Here is a 22,501-nt window from a genome sequence, read left to right on the forward strand (position 1 = left end):
GACTTTTATTACTTTCACAGAGGCATTTCTCATTATCCCAACCATGACTAAAAGCAGACTGCATAATATTGCGGGAAGAAAGAGGAGGAGACTCGCTGTAGCCTTTCAGAAGGGAATAAAGTTAATATCATCTAGGTCAGGGATTGGCAAATGATTCCTGTGAAAGACCAGATAGTAAATATTTTAGGTTTTGCGTGTCATATACGGTCTTTGTCACATTTTTCAATCAGAAAATGTAAAAGCTCAGATCCCTAATCCAGGTCATCAATTAGTTACTAATTTTAAGAATAAACTTGCTATGGAACAATAAAGAACCAGTATGTCAAGTAATCAGGCTTAATCAGGCTTTTGATGAGGAAAGGCTAGATAGCAGACGGCTAAGTCTTTCAATACTGAAATTTCACATATCTATTGACTAAACAACTTCTAACCACATCTAAACTTCTAAACATAACATCAGTATAATCAAGGAGCCTCACACATTTTCCTGACTAGAAGGCATTTATGTACTGCACATGGGTGAACCACAAGTATTCCTGTGGTTAAGAAAGTATCCTTCTCCTCCAGAAAAAATGTGGGGTTCAAAAACATAAGTAAATTGTTTAGTAGTTACTACTCTTCAGTAATTACAAATGATAAATTTTTTATGTTCCTTGTCTACCACTTATTTTAAGGTCAGAGAATCTGAACCTCTGACGGTTTAATTTTATGTGCTTTGGAGAATTAAATACCACATTAAGCTAACACAAGTTAACCCTAGAAGAAATAAATGTAAAATGCAAAGCAACCTAGCTCAACTATCTTTCATTTGGCCAAGTGCTCTTTCCCAAAGGAACAATGACATGTATTACAGTATAATCTATCGTAACAGGGTTCATTATAGTTAATTAAACTCCTATGCCAAACATACACCAAGTATTTAGTAGCTGATATGACTCCAATGACAGCAATCTAAACCTAACAGTCTACAATTTGGATTATTTTGCTATTTTGCAGATCTCAACCAAATCTGCTTTAAATGACATTAACTTAACACTCACATGCAAATAGTACTAAACTCTACTAGTTAGAAAACCCAAAAGTAACATCTATTTAATACCCTCTTTCTTTCAATTAGTATGGTTGAACTATAGTGTCATATACTACACACAAAATATTAAGCTAAAGCTATTAATTATTCTATTTCATTTTTATTATGCTAAATATAAACTGTGAACATTAACATGTAAATTAGAAATGTATTCTAAAGTCACATGTCAAGCTAATTCCACTCTCCCCAAATCAGAAAATGGTAAAATTACAAATATCATCTTAAATATAAACACATCTTGCACCCTTTGTCTAAAAATGAAACACTATCATTTGCAAATTATAAAAATTGTCACCTGAAGCTCTGCTGTGTATTTGCACTTTGACAGTTTCCTGATTGTTCAAGTCAACTGTTTCAGACACAGAGTCTCTATCTAATTCTCCTTCAGAATTCGCTTTAATAATCTTATTGCACATCTTCTCTTTTTGCCAATCTTTTGACATTTCTGAATTGTTTTCATCATCCTGAATTAACATTGTTGTTTCATTATTATCTTCAGAAAAGCTTCTAGACCCATTTTCATTTTCGGCTTTATCACTGCTGCTACAAGATTCACAAGACTGAAAATCTGCATCTGACTGGCTCTTGTCTTCCTCCACGGTCTCCTCAGTCATTGTAGTTTGAGGATCCTCTTCTACTTCCATGACCTGTTCTTTCAGTTCTTCATGAAGCAGATCCATTAAACATCGAAGGAATTCTTGAGCATCCTAATATATAAGCAACATAGATATTACCATTTCATTAAAAATACATGTATGTAGAAATGAGAAAATATACAAAATGTGGTTAGCAACTGATTTCTAAATGTGTAGCATTATACTAAGGAAATACAACTTTGTAGACATAAGGCATTGGAGGGATAGGAAGCACTAAGTTCTAAAAAGTTATGTAAATAAAACAAAAGTACTTAAAAAACTGAACATGTATTTCAATTAAAACTAAAAAAAACAATAAACAACAGCAACAAAAAACTGAAGATGATCTGGAGGTCAGCTTTAGTACTGCTGCTATTTTAAAAAACTTGTGGAGTAAGGATTTGCCTCATCTGACAATAAGAATTCAGAGAGATATCCTAAATTCAAGTATAAGTTTGGCTTAAAACTAAAGCTTTATCCAATTTTGCACTGTATCTCAAAAATCCTTGATCAACCTAGAATGTTTATTGAAAATACAAATTCATAGGCCCCAACTTATGTCTACCAAGTCTCTGTGATCCAGGAATTTGCAACAGAAAAAGTTAACAGAGAACAGGTATTGTTTTGAAAAAGAAACATATGTGAGGACCAGGTATTAACATGAAAAAAACATTATATAAAGTACAATCATTGAAACTGCCATTGGTATCAATCCAAAAAATTACAGGTCGATGAAACAGATTAGAAAGCCCAGAAACAGACCTTATTATATATTAATGTAAGCATAAAAATTAATAAAGAAGAAACTTTTAAAACCAGATAAGAAAATTCTTAAATCTGTAGTTTCGTACAATTTGTTAGCTGTTTGCAAAAAATTAAATTTGGATTATATTGTAATGTGAAATAAATGACACATGTCTAAAGAATTTTTTTTTAATTAAATCAGAAAATACAGAAAATACAGGTAAAATTTATCTGTGGATGTGGAACTTTTCAAAGCTAAAAGCACTAGAATATACTGACATATTTAAACACCCCCAAATTTAAAATTTCTAGAAAAATATGAAATTAAGAGAAATGTGGAAAAATGTAAGCCAAAAATATATGGGGTTATTATTCTTAGAATTGCAAATGAGTATATAGTAGCATAATGCATAATAGCATTTTGCAAATGTATTAAAGATTAATATTATGAATAAAAAGCAATAAAGACGTACCTGCTGAGAATACCCCCGAAATGTTGGATTTACAGTTTTAATTCCTTGAAACAGATTAGTAGGCACAACAAATCCTGGCCTGAGGAAGAAAACATTTTTAGGAAGAAATCTGTGATTTTTAGTTTTTATTTTAGAAATGAGCAATCATGGACTTCCCTGATGGTCCAGTGGTTGAGAATCCACCTTCCAATGCAGGGGACACGGGTTTGATCCCTGGTCGGGGAACTAAGATCCCACATGCCGCGGGGCAACTAAGCCCGTGCTCCACAACTAAGGAGCCTGCATGCCACAACTAAAGAGCCCGCATGCCGCAACTACAGAGCCCAAGTGCTCTGGAGCCCAGGCAACACCACTGAAGAGGCTGTGTGGTGCAACTACTGAGCCTGCACGCTCTGGAGCCTGCGTGCCACAACTAGAGAGAAGCCCGCGTGCGCAATAAAGACCCTACACAGCCAAAAATAAATAAATAAATATTAAAAAAAAAAGAACGAACAATCAAAAATTCAAAGAGTTCAACTGAAAAGTATTTGTGTTTCAAAAAATCATTCAAAATTGCCCAGTACTGGGACTTCCCTGGTGGTCCAGTGGCTGAGACTCTGCACTCCCAATGCAGGGGGCCCAGGTTTGATCCCTGGTCAGGCAACTAGATCCCACAGGCCGCAATTAAGACCCGGCACAGCCAAATAAACAAATAAAATAAATAAATATTAAAAAAAAAAGGGCGTGTGTGGTGGTGGTGGGACGAATTGGGAGATTGGGGTTGACATATATACACTAACATGTACAAAATAGATAACTAATAAGAACCTGCTGTATAAAAAATAAAATAAAATAAAATTTAAAAATTAAAAAAACATATATACTGAGCCTGCGTGTCTGGAGCCTGTGCTCCGCAACAAGAGAGGCTGCGATAGTGAGAGGCCCGCGCACCGAGATGAAGAGTGGCCCCCGCTTGCCACAACTAGAGAAAGCCCTTGCACAGAAACGAAGACCCAACACAGCCATAAATTAATTAATTAATTAATTTAAAAAAATATATATATATATACAGGGATTTCCTTGGTGGCGCAGTGGTTAAGAATCCACCTGCCAATGTAGGGGACATGGGTTTGAGCCCTGGTCTGGGAAGATCCCACATGCCGCGGAGCAACTAAGCCCGTGCGCCACAACTACTGAGCCTGCACTCTAGAGTCCACGAGCCACAACTACCGAGCCCCCGAGCCACAACTACTGATGCCCGCGTGCCTAGAGCCCGTGCTCTGCAACAAGAGGAGCCACCACAACAAGAAGCCCGCGCACCGCAACGAAGAGTAGCCCCTGCTCACCACAACTAGAGAAAGCCCGCGCACAGCAATGAAGACCCAATGTAGCCAAAAATAAATAAATTGATGAATTAATTTAAAAAAAAAGAAAAAAGGATTGCCCTTTCGTTTAAAAAAGAAAACACAGTGAGAAAAAAAAAGAAAAAAAACAAAAACAAACAAAAAAAATTGCCCAGTATTATGCTTCACAGGTTCATCAAAAGAGCTTATTTTTGATATTTAAGCTACATAGTTTATTGTTCTCCTCCCTAATGAAATGATTATGCTCTACTATATGATTTTTCAAAAAATACTTCTAATTACTTAAAATAATACTTTAATTACTTAAAATTCCTGGGATAAGTATATCTAGTACACTATCTAAATAAAAATTTTAAACCAGCCATCAAATACTCATGAAAACAAAAATGAAAAGTAAACCAGATGCGAGATTTAATCACTTAAAATTCTGTACTATGACACTTCTGAAGTTTAGTAAACTTCCAAGAATATTAAGTTTATAGTTTCAGTGCAAAGAAGCTTAAACATAGCAGTTAAGGGTTAGTTCTAGCTATGCAGTAAGGGACTTAGAAATGTTAGAACCCTTGGCAGCAACGGGTAATACCCAATAGGGATAAATAACAAGGGAGAATTCTGTCTCTTGACTATTAGAAATGTGAATGACATATACCTTCACATCCCCAAATAATTCATTAAAACTATCTTTTCCTAGCATATTGAAATGACAGTAATAACAAATTTTTAACTCAAGAGATACTCTTTAGTAGGGAGTCAAATATCTCAAAGAAAACTGAAGCACTTAAGAATATAAGAACATGAAAGCTTTGGTGATTGTTTTCTTAGGAGAAAGGCTGGGCAGTTCTTAGGAACCATTAAATGCAACTTTCTGAATAGTTCTAATACAAAATATTACAGCAAACAATTATTTTTCTAATGCTACACTTAGAGCAAATAAACATAAGCAGAAAAATAAACATTCATATATGCCTCTATGGTCTGATTTTAGCATTGTGAGAATGCCTACTCCTGAATTAAAAATCAGAAGTGTCAGTAACAGCAGCTTTAACAGTTCAACATTTTATCTCCAGTCCAGATATTTCATTTGGATGTTCATTTTCAAATGTAACATGCCCAAAACTGAATGTCTCAAATCTGTCTACTTTTTACAGCTGTATAAATGCACCTGTAAGTGTTTAATATTTATGATATTCATTTAAAAATATAATAATGAAAATAAACATATTAAGTACATACCTGCTTTTATGCCACAGCTCTGTCATCAGTTTGAGGTAACTTTTACAAATAGCTGGTTTCTTATCTGTTCGGGCTAGTCCTCCACAATCAAGAAAAAACTGTGTCAAAGGTGGGCTAGTTTAAAAAAAAAAAAAGAGTGCAGTCACAGCTTAATACTGATTGACTTCTAGTCATTCAATGAATTGACAGCACATAGAGCCCTGTATCTGTTACTTCTTTGCTCCCTTTTACAGCTTCACATTCTTTCCTTCATTATCTTGCTCAACCCATCAAATCAGATTTGACCCACCACATCAGAGTCCTCAATGTTGCCAAATCCAGTAAACACCTTTCATTTCCCCCTCAGTAGCATTTGTCACAGGTGGTTTACCCCCTTCTCTTGACCAATGTAATGCACTTTTTTACTTTTCTTCTTGACCTCTTTGGTAACTCTTTTCCCTCTTTATTGTTTTTTCTGCTCTTACCAGGTATCAAACTATCAGGGTTCCTCAGGACTTGATCCTATGACTTTTCATCTCTTCCCTGGGTGATCATCTGCAGAACATTCCATACTGCACCTACCTACTTTACAGGACTATAATTAAGAAAAAAAACCTAATTGCTTTATTAGAGACTTTCCACCTACAGAAAAATATAAAATATTTTCCTAGGACCTCTGAACTAAAAGTGATTTGAGGAATTAATTAGTTCAAGCTCCTCATTTTCTAGACGTAAAAACAAATAACTTCCTCAAAGACATACAACCACCTAGGGTCTGAGCCAGGACCAGCAGTCTTAGGAAACTGTAGGCACGATCAAAGCAACCCCATTGGGACAACAATGGATTATGTCCCAACTCAGTTTCTTGCCTACTCTACCTTAAGAGTTACTCAACAAGAAAGAGGAAATAACTTTTTCAGGAATATTTACACATTTAGGCTTTAGTTAATCCAGATAATTTTTTAAGTGGGGGCATTTCAGAAAAGGGGGGGAGGCAGCACTATGTGTTGAGAGGGGTGAGGGAAGAGGTACAGCAAGGATTTAATGGGATCCTGTTGGCTAGGGGAATTGAATATAATTGTCACCTCTTTCCCATATTACTATTAATGTATATTTCTTTCTTTTCTCCTCTCACTCCTTTTTTGAGTGTACTACAGCAGCACGGTTTTCTGCTCCAAGAGTAACTCTATTATTTTTTTTTTATAATTTTATTTTATTTATTTATTTTTGGCTGCACTGGGTCTTTGTTGCTGTGCGCGGGCTTTTCTCTAGTTGCTGCAAGCGGGTGCTACTCTTCGTTGCAGTGTGCGGGCTTCTCATTGTGGTGGCTTCTCTTGTTGTGGAGCACAGGCTCTAGGCTCGCAGGCTTCAGTAGCTGCGGCACGTGTGCAGGCTCAGTAGTTGTGGCTCGCGGGCTCTGGAGCACAGGCTTAGTAGTTGTGGCACACAGGCTCAGTAATTGTGGCTCACGGGCTTAGTTGCTCCATGGCACGTGGGATCTTCCCAGACCAGGGATCAAACCCGTGTCCCCTGCCTTGGCAGGTGGATTCCTAACCACTGCACCAGCAGGGAAGTTCTCCAAGAGTAACTTTAAAAAACTATACTAACAAAATTAATTTCTCTACTTACCAATTGGAAAGAGCCTGCAAAGCTGCATTCATATAACAAGTATTTCCAATATTTTTCAAACCTGTAAGACCTATTAGGAAAAATTATAAGTTATGTCATCATTCAATAATGCAATGACTCAATTTTATGAGTGTTTGCTGAATATGTAACTAAGTAATTATTATGGTTCCCAAACTATGTTAAGGAAATACAAAATACATTATAGAAATACAAACAGCAACTTGAATAACTCGAAGAGGTCAGACTTACACCAAAGTGTTAATTTTCAGAAAATTATTTAAATATATCCTTAAAGGGTTAAGATTCCCTTACATCAACTATAAAACAGAAAAGTCTGTACTAAACTATATAGATAGTTTATACTAAGAACTGTGGGCTTTAGTAAAGTGATATCAGAGAAACGAAGCATCAAAGTTGTCAGTTTGCTTTTTCACAGATACAATTTTACTAGGTCAAATTTCAGAATTTTTTTTTTTTTTTTGTTAAAAGATGTTTCTTTTTTTTTTTTTTTAATTTATTTATTTATGGCTGTGTTGGGTCTTCGTTTCTGTGCGAGGGCTTTCTCTAGTTGCGGCAAGCAGGGGCCACTCTTCATCGCGGTGCACGGGCCTCTCACTATCGCGGCCTCTCTTGTTGCAGAGCACAGGCTCCAGATGCACAGGCTCAGTAATTGTGGCTCACGGGCCCAGTTGCTCCGTGGCATGTGGGATCTTCCCAGACCAGGGCTCGAACCCGTGTCCGCTGCATTGGCAGGCAGATTCTCAACCACTACGCCACCAGGGAAGCCCCAGAATTTTTTTTTTAAATACAATTACTTTATTGATTTCTTACAATCAAATACTGCCAACTAGCATTACTTCCACTCATGCATCATTAAAAACAAAAGGATATTTCCTTGGTATTTTCAAGTGATGCATAATACAATAAATAAACAAAAAAAGTTAGAACTTAAAAATACACCCTGATTAATTATGTAAACTGATAATTTTTTTTAAAAAGCATAACCGATAATCTGATTCCTAGAATTTTTTTTTGTAATTATCTTCTGATCATCTCTAGATTTTGAAATTTTCACATGGTACAATTTCCTAAAGAAATGGACAGCAGCATACAAAGGAGTGTTATACAGGAGAATTATTTTACCTCTTGCCTTAAGTTCATCTTCTTCTTCCACTTCTATGTCCAGATCATCAAATACAGCAACCAGAGGAGTTTTTAATGTTGTGTTACTGGGTATTTTAAAATCCTTGATAACAGAAAAGATAGCAGCCTTGAACAAATCCTTAGGTCAAAATTTTTTTTTAATTTGTTCGCAGCTTATCTGTAGACTTCTACAATCTCTCCCGATACTTGTTACTAAAGTAATTTTGCATCCTTTTATGCGTATGAAATAGTTTTAAATATTTTTTTAAATTCCAATATTAATTCCTGAGAATTGGATTAACTCAAGAGGTTGCAACTGGTGACTTGGTCAAATGCTAGTCCACACTGTTTTAAAAAAAAAAGGACAAAAACCGAAACAAAAGCAAAACTTTGAGCTAATATTTTAAAAACTGGGTGAGCTCACATAAAAATCAAATTCTGCAAGTTCTCTTCTAATAGCAGAAGATCAAAGTACACTGAACCCATTTAGCAACCATCAGTGGGAGGAGGAAACTGAACAGCAGAATGTACTTAGCACGTGTTCTGGTTCTCCAGCTTACTACAGCCTATTCCTCTTCTTCAAGGCATGCATATATGCACTTATACCCACCCACTTTATACATTTACTTTACCTTCCTGGCATCTGTAGATACTAGATATTTCGGTAGGCCCCATATTCTCACTTTGGTGTATTGAAATACAGAGAAGTAGAGCAGCTTTAAAAAAAAATCATTCAAAATCTTACCTCCTACAAAATTGTTTGAAAAATCTTAATGACATTTGAATGGTTTCCAATACTGTTATTCTATAAATAATGTTCTGATGAACTGGGTTCAAACAGCCTGTAAATTTTATACTGCTAAAAAAATCTGTACAAATAACTTTTTTTTTCTTCTGAGTAATTTCTTCAACAATGGGATCATCAGGAAGTTGTATGAAATTAAATTCATGCCTTTTATGTGTTTTAAATATAACTCATCAGGAAATTATTTACAAGCTATCAGAAAAGTATCAGTATACTTATTCAACCAGATTCAGCATTCACTAAGAGTTTGCAATCATAATCTATTTGGGCAGAAATGGCAGATAGCTGTTTTAACTTACTTTTCTTTAGTCAGTGATGATTATTTTCTCGATGTGTTTTAATTTGTATTTCTTCTTTGTGAACTATCTGTACTTATTCTTTAGATTATTATAAATTGTTATCAGTTCCTCATGTGATTCAACTTTTAATTATCACATTTTTGTTAATAGTGTTAGAGGGTTCAGGCAAACTTATTTTCAAACTACCATGGCATTCAAAAAAACCCAAAAAACACGTTTTTGAATGATAGATAGGTATCAGTAGGAGAAACAGTAATGATGGTAATTTATGAACTAGAGTTATTCAACTATGAAACTAGAAATGCAACAAGTATACCTTGTCTAAAATCTAGTCACTTTAAGTTATATAATGTGTGAGGCAAGCAAATTTACTATCACAAATATCTACCATCAAAATGTGATACAAAGATACAACACAAAAAATCTTAAGAATTGGTATCAAAGAACACAATTATAGAAATACAATGTGATTTCTATAACACAGAAGGAAAAAACTCACTGATGTGTTAATTAAACTGTACAGACCAAATGATGATAAGACACCAACTATTCTTAGTTTTTTCATTCCTTTTCCTATTTTTTCTTTTTTTTCTTTTTTTTTTTTTTTGGCCATGCCACACAGCAGGCGGGATCTTAGTTCCCCAACTAGGGATCAAACCCATGCGCCCTGCAGTGGAAGCGCGGAGTCTCACCCACTGGAGGGCCAGTGAAGTCCCTCCCTTTCCTATTTTTTATATGACTAGAAAAGTCTCAATATTAAGTGACCAATCTTTGCAAGCTTACACATCTTTTGTAACCAAACACTGATGCTAAGCTTTAATGTATTCTATCTGGTTTTCAATAAATTAGTAAAATGTTTACAGTAATATACATGGGGGTGAAGCAGGGAGGGAAATGAGGAAAAGAGAGCAGAATTAGGGCCTATCAAAGAAGGCCCATCACCTCTCCTAGAATCAGATTGGCTAGAAAAAGAACACTATTTAAACCAGCTGTTTTTTTAAGTTTTTAAAACACATCAGGTGCCTTTTCCATCTTCAGACAGGTGTGGGCTCCAATTTCACTCTAATCCATCACTCTACAAAAGAACAAAGGCCAGCTCTGGTGTTTCATTTGAGGAAAAAAGGCACATTATGGAAAATTTTTAAAGTACAGGTGAAGTAGGGCTCTTCTAGCTTTCAGCTACATGACATATTCTGAAATTATTACCTGAAAATATTTGATATTTTAATTGCACAGATTTAGATTATTACCTGGACACTATTTTCTTGTGTTTGGTGAAGTGGTTTTACATGAGGTAATGAAGGCTGAGTTCCTAATTTTCTATCCAAAAATACTTCTTTGCTGCAAGCATAACACCATACTCGAAGAGTGGTAAGGTTCACAGTTAGATAATGCTTTGTCTCCTGTATAATTTCATGGGAGAGAGAGAAGAGGAGCCAAAATTATAGTTGAAAACCTTTCAAAAGATCATAGAAGATAAACTGCTGGCCTTTGATGAATAACAATATACTCAAAAGAGAAAACTTAAACTGGAGCACCAAAAAACCATTTTTTAGATAAATTGCTAATGCATAGTGAATAGTAACAATATCTAAGCCTACTCCAAAAGTTATTCTATTGTCATTTTTCACCACTATTCATTATAAAGATAAACACAAGAGTTATTATAAGACTCTGCTTTGCAGTTAGCAAGTAATTATAATACAAGAAAATTGACAATAGCACAGTTAACTGTTCCAGGAGATCAGAATGGCAAAAGAATATAAATGACATGAATCAAAGCACAAAACAGCTCAAGCGATAGTGAATATGATCTTGGATATACGAAACTCCAGCCTTTCTCAACTAGAGTTCTGCAAGAGAATAATGCCCTATAGACAATGATCTGAGTAACTATTTTCTCAATTCTCCCAAGAATAGTACATAGTACCACCATTCTAGATGCACCAAAGAGAAGTAAATTAACTATGTACCATGATGCCTGAGAGCCTTAATTAATTCTTTTAAGGAACCCTGGTTGAGAACAGTTAATGCTGTAGAGGTAAATATGAACAAGACAGTTCATTCTCAAGAAAATGTATAGTTTAGAATGGGAGTTCTATCTAATCTGTAAAAGAAGCATGCCAGAATTACACACAAGCACCAAACAACCAGGGTGACGTAGAAAGGGGACTCCAGTAAGGAGGATGTAGAGAAAAAGGTATATGAGTTGAGACTTGAAGTCAGCCAGGCCCTGTCACAGCCTAGGCTTCTATTCTTGACTTCAACTTCCATATCCTACTAATACCTTCAGCTACCACCTCCATACATCTGGAGGTACGTTTCTTAAATCACTACTCTCTTAACTACAACCTCTTTCTAATATTGATCTTAGCAATTCCCCTCCCCACCTTTTTATAAGCTAAGATTTAACTCGTTTATTAAAAAAAAAAAACGGACAAAATTTTGAATTACAACTTAATGTTGTATTTGCTCTCCCTTTCCTTCAGGCTCTCTTTAAAAAACATCTTGCACGAAATTTTTCTACATACATACCTGAGAATGTATGGTGCTATGATCTACTTGTGATTCACCACAGCCAACATATGAACATCTATTCTATAAATAATTATATAAAAAGGAAAATTAGCTTTTTATAACATGTAAATTTACAATAATAGCATTACAATTACATTTACAATGAAGTTCTGATCACATGTTTTAACGGAAACATTAAATGACTTCCAAAGTCAGTTATTTTAACCAAAAGGTACTAGGCACAACAGAATATAACCAGAATATTTCTAAGCTAAAAGATATGTCACCGCTAATAAAAGGTGAGGGTAAAATATTTTAGTGATTTACCAAACTCTGCAAAAAGCACTGCAAGTTAAAGCCCAAAGTTTAAAGTTTAATTTTTATAATTGATAATGATCTTCTTAAAGTATGTTCATTTATGAAGTCCTCTAAGTGTCAAAAAAAAATCTTCTAGTTAACCTTATTCAGATATAAATTTTTATATAAAAGTTTTGAGAAGAAACATACACATACCTCCAGGCACGCCCAAAGGTTTGGTCCTCTGACTTTACAATCCTGACAAGAACCCTATGAAAGGAAAATCACACAGACAACATTACCATTACATAAATACAGCCAAATATATACATTCACTAATATCATATATAAAAAATTTGGATTCATGAACATAGAATATTGTAGTAATTTATAAAAAACACATATTTGAGAGAAAAACGAATATGATTTTTTAAAGGAAGAAAAAAAGCCCTCTTTCTTACATGAGATTTTTGTATTAAATCTTCTTTAGTTATTTCACCAACTGAATCCAAATGTGGACAATGACCTCGAAAAGCTGACATTTTGTTAGAAATGTTTTCCTGTTTCTCAAGGCTTTCCAAATGAGGTAATACCTACAGAAAAATTGACCAGAAAAGTCAATTTTAAAAGTGCTAATATATTAAAAATTATTAAAAGTAAAACAAGAAGCATACATGTTTATAAGTTTGCCCTACAAAAGTGTATATTTTCAAATACATCTAGGGTACTTTCACAATTGAACTTAATTTCAACACTGGAAGTTTCTCTACTAATAAATAATCATTTTATTAAAATTGATACCTATGAGTCAATGTAAGTTTGTTTCTCCATTACTTTTGCTGCTTTTTCCCCCTTCTCCCATTTCACTTTTTAGAGGTAAATAAAAGGGGAAAAAATTCAGGTTATTCAATTTAAGTATCTTTATCCCCTCTTATTTTTCGTTTAAAAAGAATTAACCCTTAGGCTAGAATTGGAATTGAAAAGAAAAAGAATTCAAATGGAAACCTTCATTTTCACACTAGCAACAGCCCACTGATGATATAAATGAAATAGTTTGGTATCCTAGCAATAAACCAGGATAGTCACTTTATATCAGAGTTTCTCAACCCTGGCACCACTGACACTTCAGGCCAGATAATTCTCTCTTGTGGAGGGTTGTCCTGTACATTGTAAGATATTTAGCAACATTTCTTCTTCTACCCACTAGAGGCCAGAACACCCTCACTACCACTCTGAGCTTTGACAACCAATGTCATTAGACAGTGTAAAATTATGTCCACTGGGGACAAAGTCATCCCAGGTTGAGAACCACATTATCATATGATCCTTCCAACAACACTGACATAGGCACCGTTATTATCTTCATCTGCATATAAGGCTAATAAGGGAAGAAAACCTAACTGAGTTCACATTGTTAACATAGGATTCAAACTAGGATTCAAACTAGGATTTGAATCCACCTATATATCTCATGGGTAAGAGTCAAGGACTCTAAAGTCAAACAGACCTGAGGATACCAGTAAGTGCTGAATGTCGTACTCCTACCGTAAGGATTAAATGAGGTAGTACATGTCATGTGTGTAGCACATACTACACATACACATAAAACTTTATTAGGCACTCTGCATCATCCCTTGAGGTTTTTTTACGTGACCAGTAAAGGTCTCAGACCTCCCTCCCCTATGAGACAACCAGTTTAAGACTGAGGTAGTTTCCCAAATCAATAATAATTTCCCTAATATTCTTCAGGAGTTTCCTCAATTCCATTAAAGTAAACAGAAGGCAAAGTATTTTGCAATCCCAGTGAACTTAATTTCCTCCAAGACATCACAATGTACTGTAATGTCACTAAATTTTATCTACCTCTACTTTAAATCTTATGAATCATAGAGCAAACTTATACACTGCATTCAATGTCCAGATTATCTTATGAATGGTTTAAGTGAGTGATTTCCAAGTAAAAGTCTCAAGTCTAACTCAGTAAGGATTTCTAGGTCTTCTTTGGACTGTACATTCTACCTATCTATCTATCTATCTATCGGCTGCGTTGGGTCTTCGTTGCTGCACACGGGCTTTCTCTAGTTGCAGAGAGCGGGGGCTCTCTTCGTTGCGGTGCACAAACTTCTCAATGCAGTGGCTTCTCTTATTGTGGAGCACGGGCTGTAGGCACATGGGCTTCAATAGTTGCAGCACAGGGGCTCAGTAGTTGTGGCTTGTGGGCTCTAGAGCGCAAGCTCAGTAGTTGTGGTGCACGGGCTTAGTTGCTCCACAGCATGTGGGATCTTCCCAGACCAGGGATCGAACCCGCGTCCCCTGCACTAGCAGGCGGATTGTTAACCACTGTGCCACCAGGGGAAGTCCCGGATTGTACATTCTTAATAACAGGGCATTTCATGAACTTTCATTCATCTTTGGGGTTTGAGAACATTATTTGGGAAAAAGTTAAGAAACTTTCTAGGAAAGAATAAACAGTTATAAATGTGCTGAAATATTAACACATTAGTAAACACATTAAATAAAAAGGTTCTATCAAATCAAATCAAATGATAAGTCCAATATTATACTGCAACCTACAAAATACAACAGGAATAACGCTGGGGTTGATATTGAATAAGTCATTATTTATAAATACCACATTACTACATAATATTAAATAAGCCATGCTCCTGACTTTCAGAGCATGAAGATAAACTTAAAATAATTGTTAATATTTTCCATGTTTTATTTATGTATGGAGGAGGGTTTCCCACCCACCTCTCACTTCCTTTTGTAATTAGATATCTTTTCCCTCTTATCTAATTACTCCCACTTGCAACCATAATGGAGGGACAGGGACCAGATTTACCCTCTCAAATAAGTAAGAAACCAGACCAAAAAATATAAAATAAGAGTTTTCAGACACAGACACTGGATAATAGGCACTGCAGGACACTGATCCGTAAGAAGATAAAAACAAGGTGACTGCCCCAACTTACTGCCTGGAGAGAATTTCTTTCTAGGCCACAGTACAGGCAGAAGAAAACCCAAACAGATTTTGGTGATCTCTCTAAGTTGAAGAGACAGAGTTGAAAATTCAGGGAGGCCAAGGTGAGTAACACACAGTAAAGAACTGAATAGAGAGCAAGTGAACTCTGGAGATTCGTAAAGGGCTACAATTATGTTTTCAACCCAGTACTGATGAGCATGTGCCTGTGATTAAACTACCCTAAGAAGGGGAAGGAACTACTGGAAAGGAGCAGGTAGAACAATTCTCAAAGCCAACCCAGGTCTGTCCGTGTTTCCACCAGCCAGAGTTGAAAGATTTCATAATACGGAGGGAATAAAATAGCATACTCAGAAGGGTATCGCCTTAGTATTGGGAAAAAATTATCCCTAGAAGAAAGACTACTTTGGTTCTGCCTTCAAAAAGTTCAAAAGAGAGCATTACTGTTCCCAAGGAACTTAACTGTGTCCCAGAAAAAAAATGAAGAGCATTTAAAGGAATGAAAAAAACCAGCACCTGACAAGGTAAAAATCAAATGTCTGGCATCCAATCAAAAACTATAAGATATACAGGGGCTTCCCTGGCGGCACAGTGGTTAAGAATCTGCCTGCCAGTGCAGGGGACACAGGTTCGAGCCCTGGTCCAGGAAGATCCCACATGCCGTGGAGCAACTAAGCCCATGAGCCACAACTACTGAGCCTGTGCTCTAGAGCCTGCAAGCCACAACTACTGAGCCCATGTGCCACAACTTCTGAAGCCCGCACACCTAGAGCCCGTGCTCCGCAACAAGAGAAGCCACCACAATAAGAAGCCCGTGCACCACAACGAAGAGTAGTCCCTGCTCGCCACAACTAGAGAAAGCCAGCACACAGCAACAAAGACCCAATGCAGCCAAAAATAAACAAATAAATTAATTAATTTTTTAAAATTATATGATATACAATGAAGGAAAATCTGACCCTCAGTGGGGAAGAAAAAATAAGAGACCCAGACATAAGACAGATGATAGAATAAAGGATACAAATGATAAGGAGAGACATGAAAGATAGGGAAAAAAAGAAAGAGAGACCCAAATCAAGTATCTAGATGTTAAAAAAAAAAATCTGTGGTGAAAAATACAATGGATGAGATTAAGAGTAGATAAGACAAGGCAAAAGAATAATGAACTTGAAGACACAGCAAAAGAAACTATGAAACACAAAGATGGAGAAAATTAAACAAGAGCATCACTCAGCTAGATGGAAAAGTCTGAATAGGATGAAAACTAAAAAACCTACAAATTGAAGCAACACAAGATATAAGAACAAATAAAACCACAGCATATCAAAAACAAGTTGCTTAAAACCAGTAACAGGACAGACGTCTTAAAAGCAGCCCCAAAAGACCCATAATGTATACTAGAAACAACATAAGCTGGAAGGCAGAGGAGCAACATCTTTGCAGTTTACTGAAGGAACACTGTCAACCAAGAACTCCATACCTAGGAAAACATCTTTCAAAAACAAAGGTAAAATAAAGACTGCTTTAGACATAATAAAGCTGAAAGAATTTATCACCACTGTATATACCTGCACTATAAAACCTGTATGTATGCTTTAATAATTTTCCATATAAATCATACACAAATACAGATACAGAGATATACATGGCCATCTTTTTTGTCAATAATATTTTATTTTTTCAATAATATTTTAAAAGACATCCATTTATGTCAAAATTTTCATGGATACATACGAAATGCATTCACACATGGATGCATGCATTCAATCAATTCTTCTAATAATAGACTTTCACTTTGCTTCCATATTCTGCCACTAAAAAAATCTATGTAAACATAATGGGTAGGCCTTTATATTTGTATTACATGGGCCAATTTATAAAAATAGATCTTACAAGATTACTTTCCAAAAATGCTATAACAATTCACATTTCCACTCATAAGGGAATACCATTTTCTGCACATCAACACCATTTTCTATACTAGTAACAAGTATTACTGGTTGTCTTTTTTTTAACTGTTGTCATTTGATGGGTATGCTGCTATATTTCACTAGTATTTAATTTGCATTGCCTTGACGTGCCTGGCTAGCTCAGTCAGTGGAGCATGAGATTCTTTAATTTGCATTACCTTGACAACCTGCGAGACTGTCTTTTCATGAATTTTATAGCCTCCTAGATTTGTTATTTTATTTAATGGCTCTTTAAATCTTTGCCCTTTTTACAATTGGGTTGATAGCCTCTTCTTGTAAACAGAATCCTGTCTTCTATACTGCAACCATTTTTCAAACTTACTATTTGTCTATTAAGTTTTTAATTTTTAATTTTGATGAAATACACATAAGTTTACCATCCTAACCATTTTTAAATGTACAGTTCAGTAGCATTAAGTACACTCACATTGTTGGGCAATCAATCTCCAGAACTCATCTCATCTTGCAAAAGTGAAACTCCACAGCATTACACAGCAACTCTCCATTCCCCCTCCCACCAACCACTGGCAACCACCATTTCACTTTTTGTCTCTACAAATTTGACTAGTCAGGGTACTTCGCAAGTGAAATAGAGTATTTTCTTTGTGACTTATTTTACTTAGCATAATGTCCTCAAAGTTCATTGATTTTATAGCTTGGGCCAGAATTTCCTTCCTTTTTCAGACTGAATAACATTCAATTGTGGTGATATCCCACTGCGGTTTTGATTTGCATTTTTGCAATTAGTAATGTTGAGCATCTTTTCATGTGCTTGTTAGGCATTTATTTATATATCTTCTTTGGAGAAAAGTCTATTCAAGTACTTGAGCCATTTTTTTAATCGCCTTGTTTGCTTTTTTGTTGTTGAGTTGTAGGAGTCCTTTATATACTCTGGATATTTAACTCTTTATCAGATACACGATTTGCAAATATTTTCGCCCATTCCATAGGTGGCCTTTTCACTCTGTTGACTGTGTCCTTTGATGCACAGAAGTTTCTAACTGATATAGTCCAAGTTATCTATTTACTTTTGTGACCTGTGCTTTTAGTGTCATATCCAAGAAGTTGCTGCCAAATCCAATGTCACAGTTCCCCCCTCTATGTTTTCTTCTAAGAGTTTTAGTTCTTATGTTTAGGCCTTTGATCCACTAAAGTCAATTTTTGTATGTTTGTGTAAGGTAGGGATCCAATGTCATATTTTTGCATATGGATATACAGTTTGCCCAATACCCTTTCTTGAAAAGACTGTTTTTCTCCACTGAGTGGTCTTGGCACTCTCAAAAAACATTTGACCAGGGGATACTTTACTAAGATGGTGAAGTAGGCAGACCCTGAGCTCACCTCCTTCCACATACGCACAAAAATTACAACTATTTACAGAGCAACTATCTATGAGAATGACCTGAAGACTAGCAGAAAAGGTTTTCCAGAACTAAAGATATGAGGAAGGAACCATGAAATAGATAGAAGGAGCAGAGATGAAATATAGTCAAGACCCACACACCTGGGTAGGCAACCCACAAACAGGAGAATAATCACAATTGCAGGGCATTCCCTGGTGGTCCAGTGGTTAAGAAGCCACCTTCCAATGCAGGGGATGCAGGTTGGATCCCTGGTTGGGCAACTAAGACCACACATGCTGCAGGGCAACTAAGCCTGTACACCGCAACAACTGAGCCCACAAGCCACAGCTAAACTAGAGAGCCTGCACACCACAACTAGAGAGAAGCCCACACGCCACAATGAAGAGCCCACGTGCCGCAATGAAAGATCCCGTGTACCATAACTAAGACCAAACACAGCCAAAAATAAGGAATATTAAAAAAGAAATCACTATTACAGAGTTTCTCCACAAGGAGTGAAGGTTCTGAGCGCCACACTGGGCTCTCCAGCCTGAGGGATCTTCAAAGTGAAAATGAGCCCCCAGAATATCTAGCTCTGAAGGCCAGCAGGGCTTGAGTATGGGAAAGCTGGAGGTCTGCAGGAAACAAAACTCCACTCTTGACTGGCAACCTCTGCAAGAGGCAGCACCTGGCAGCCAACCAGGCCAGGGGCCAGCCCCAGCCACTAGCACACCCACAGCAGTCAGTGCTGCCACAATTGCCCCTTATTTGATAGGGGATCAATATCCAAAATATACAAAAACTCATACAACCCAACATCAAAGATGCAAGCAACCTGATTTAAAAATGGGCATTTTAAATAGACATTTTCCATAAAAGACATACAGGTAGCCAACAGACACATGAAAAGATGTTCAGCATCACTAATCATCAGGCAAATGCAAATCAAAACTGCGATGAGATATCACCTCACACCTGTCAAAATGGCTATTATCAAAAAGACAACAAACAAGTGTTGGTGAGGATGTGGAGAAAAGGGAACCCTCGTGCCCTGTTGGTGGGAATATACATTGGTACAGCCACTATAGAAAACAGTATGGAAGTTCCTCAAAAAATTAAAAATAGAACTATCATATGATCCAGGAATTCCACTTCTGCATACTTTTCTGAAGAAAACAAAAACACTAATTAAAAAACATACACGTGCATCCCTATGTTAATGCAATATTATTTACAACAGCCAAAATATGGAAGCAACCTAAGTATCCATCAACAGATGAATGGATAAAAAATATGTGGGGTGTATACACACACACACATACACACACACAAAATGGAATACTACTCAGCCATAAAAAAAGAATGAAACCTTGCCATTTGTGACTACATGGATGGACCTAGAGGGTATTATACTAAGTGAAATAAGTCAAAATAAGAAAGAGAAATACATATACATGGAATCTAAAAAACAAAACAGAAACAGACACATAAACACAGAGAACAGGTGGTTGCCAAAGGGGAAGGGGTGGGGGCATGACAAGAAAAAAAAATTAAAGTTAACTACATGAGGTAATGAATGCTAACTAGCTTGACTGTGGTAATTACTTTACAATGTATGTTTATATGAAACTGCCACATTGTACACCTTATATATAAAAATTTTCATCAGTTATACCTCAATAAAGCTGAAAATAAATTTTCTTAAAATTTGACTATATGTGTGCGTTATTTTGGGCTCTATGCTATTCCATTAGTCTATATGCCTACCTTAGTGCCAAAACTATTATTAACTTTCTTATGGTATGCTTTATTATTAAAAGTTTGCATTTTTATAAAATCAGACACATCTCATTCTATAATAGCATCTGAGTTTCCAATCTTAAGGTTTCATTCACCCTAATTTATAGAGCTAAAGCTGTAGAATACCCTTAAATTTTTTTTAACAAGGCTTTTAATCTATCTGGAGTTTATCTTAAGACAGGAATCCAATTTTATTTTCTTCCAGATAGGCAGACATTTGTACCAGTGCCTTTATTATACAATCTACGCATTTCCCACTGAATTATAATACTATCTTTATTCTTTATTAAATTGGCACATAAAATATTTCTGGATTTTCTATTTTTTTAAACTAATCTGTCTATGCCCATATTATATTAATCTAATTCAGAGACTAATATTCTACACAGAATAGTTTGATAACTGTAAAACATACTTCCTTCACTGTTCCATTTCCATTTCCTTGGCTACTCTCTAAGTACACTAGACAACCTGATAATTTTACCTTTTCTGTTCCAATATTAATGCCAGCTATTTAATTTTACTGTTTTAATGCATTTCTTAGAACCTCTAAAGGCAATCTTGAATATAAAGGTGATTGTAAGCATCCATGTCAGGGTCCTTATATTAATGTTTTGCCATTTAGGATATCTGCAAATATCTGGATAAATTATCTGGATAATTTTTTCCATTCTTAATGTACTTAACATTTTTAAAATCAGAAATGGTCTTCCAAATTGAAGTACAGGGACTTCCTTGGTGGCGCACTGGTTAAGAATCTGCTTGCCAATGCAGGGGACACAGCTTCAAGCCCCTGCTCTGGGAAGATCCCACATGCCATAGAGCAACTAAGCCAATGTGCCACAACTACAGACCCTGTGCTCTAGAACCTGAGAGCCACAACTACTGAACCCCTATGCTGCAACTACTGAAGCCCGTGTGCCTAGAGCCTGTGCTCCACAACAAGACAAGCCACTGAAATGAAAAGCCCGCACACCACAATGAAGAGTAGCCACCGCTGGCCACTAGAAGAACAAAGACCCAACGCAGCCAAAAATAAAATAAATTACTTTAAAAAACTGAAGTACAGTTGATTTATATTATTATATTAGTTAGAAATGGTCTTAATTAACTCTATCGAATGCCTTTTCACGGCGGAGTCAAGATGGTGTACTGGGAGGACATGGAATTCGCATCTCCTCACAATTAGGGCACCTACCAGGCACTGGTGGGGGACCACGGAGACCTAAGGGGACAGGAGGAACCCCCAGCGACCATCTTGTGGGATCTCAGTTCCCAGGCTGGAGGTCGGGCCCAAGCTCCTGTGGTGGGAGTTCCAAGTCGAAATCACTGGACTAACAGAGAACCTCAGACCCCAGGGAATATTAATCAGAGTGAGGCCCCCCAGAGGTCCTCATCTCAGCACCAAGACCCAGCTCTAACCAACTGCCTCGAAACTCCGTTGCTGGATGTCGCAGGCCAAACAACCAGTAAGACACGAATACAGCACCATCCATCAAAAAAAAAAAGAAAGAAAAGAAACGACAAAAAAAGTTACAGGGCTTCCCTGGTGGCGCACTGGTTAAGAATCTGCCTGCCAATGCAGGGGACACGGGTTCGAGCCCTGGCCCGGGAAGATCCCACATGCCGCGGAGCAACTAGGCCCGTGAGCCACGACTACTGAACCTGCACGTCTGGAGCTTGTGCTTCGCAACAAGAGAGGCTGTGACAGTGAGAGGCTCACGCACCGCGATGAAGAGTGGCCCCCGCTCGCCGCAACTAGAGAAAGCCCTCGCACAGAAACAAAGGCCCAACATGGCCAAAAAATAAATAAATAAATTTAATTTAATTTAAAAAAATATATATATATATATGTTACAGCTGAAGGAAGAAGGTAAAAACCTACAAGACCAAATAAATGAAGATGAAATAGGCAACCTACCTGAAAAAGAATTCAGAGTAATGATAGTAAAGATAATCCAAAATCTCGGAAACACAATGGAGAAAACACAAGAAACATTTAACAAGGTTCTAGAAGAACTAAAGAGCAAACAGTGATGAACAACACAATTACTGAAATTAAAAATACTGTAGAAGGAATCAATAGCAGAATAACTGGGCAGAAGAACACATAAGTGACCTGGAAGATAAAATGATGGAAATAACTACCAGGGAGCAGAATAAAGAAAAAAGAATGAAAAGAATTGAGGACAGTCTCAGAGACCTCTGGGACAACATT

The 22,501-nt window shown here is 36.5% G+C and overlaps 1 protein-coding gene across 6 annotated transcripts in view; it reads right to left on the minus strand.

Moving 5' to 3' along the window:
* The window catches only part of USP33 (ubiquitin specific peptidase 33), a 67,262-nt gene that overhangs the window by 24,902 nt on the left and 19,859 nt on the right, over window positions 1–22,501 (minus strand). For 5 of the 6 annotated variants that reach the window (XR_009007061.1, XR_009007060.1, XM_057539732.1 and 2 more), the window contains exons 2-10: window positions 12,649–12,780; window positions 12,404–12,457; window positions 11,909–11,971; window positions 10,624–10,776; window positions 8,270–8,372; window positions 7,127–7,196; window positions 5,519–5,632; window positions 2,943–3,021; window positions 1,386–1,797 (exon numbers count right to left, since the gene is read on the minus strand). Coding sequence is in view for 4 of the 6 variants with exons in the window: in XM_057539732.1 (XP_057395715.1) it covers window positions 1,386–1,797; window positions 2,943–3,021; window positions 5,519–5,632; window positions 7,127–7,196; window positions 8,270–8,372; window positions 10,624–10,776; window positions 11,909–11,971; window positions 12,404–12,457; window positions 12,649–12,780 (1,180 nt within the window). In the remaining 2 variants the exon portion in view is untranslated. The remainder of the gene's footprint in view (window positions 1–1,385; window positions 1,798–2,942; window positions 3,022–5,518; window positions 5,633–7,126; window positions 7,197–8,269; window positions 8,373–10,623; window positions 10,777–11,908; window positions 11,972–12,403; window positions 12,458–12,648; window positions 12,781–22,501) is intronic. The other variant, XM_057539747.1, reaches the window with a different exon arrangement.

The sequence above is a fragment of the Balaenoptera acutorostrata genome, chromosome 1, assembly GCF_949987535.1.
Source record: "Balaenoptera acutorostrata chromosome 1, mBalAcu1.1, whole genome shotgun sequence".
In the NCBI taxonomy this organism is placed as follows: Eukaryota; Metazoa; Chordata; class Mammalia; order Artiodactyla; family Balaenopteridae; genus Balaenoptera; species Balaenoptera acutorostrata.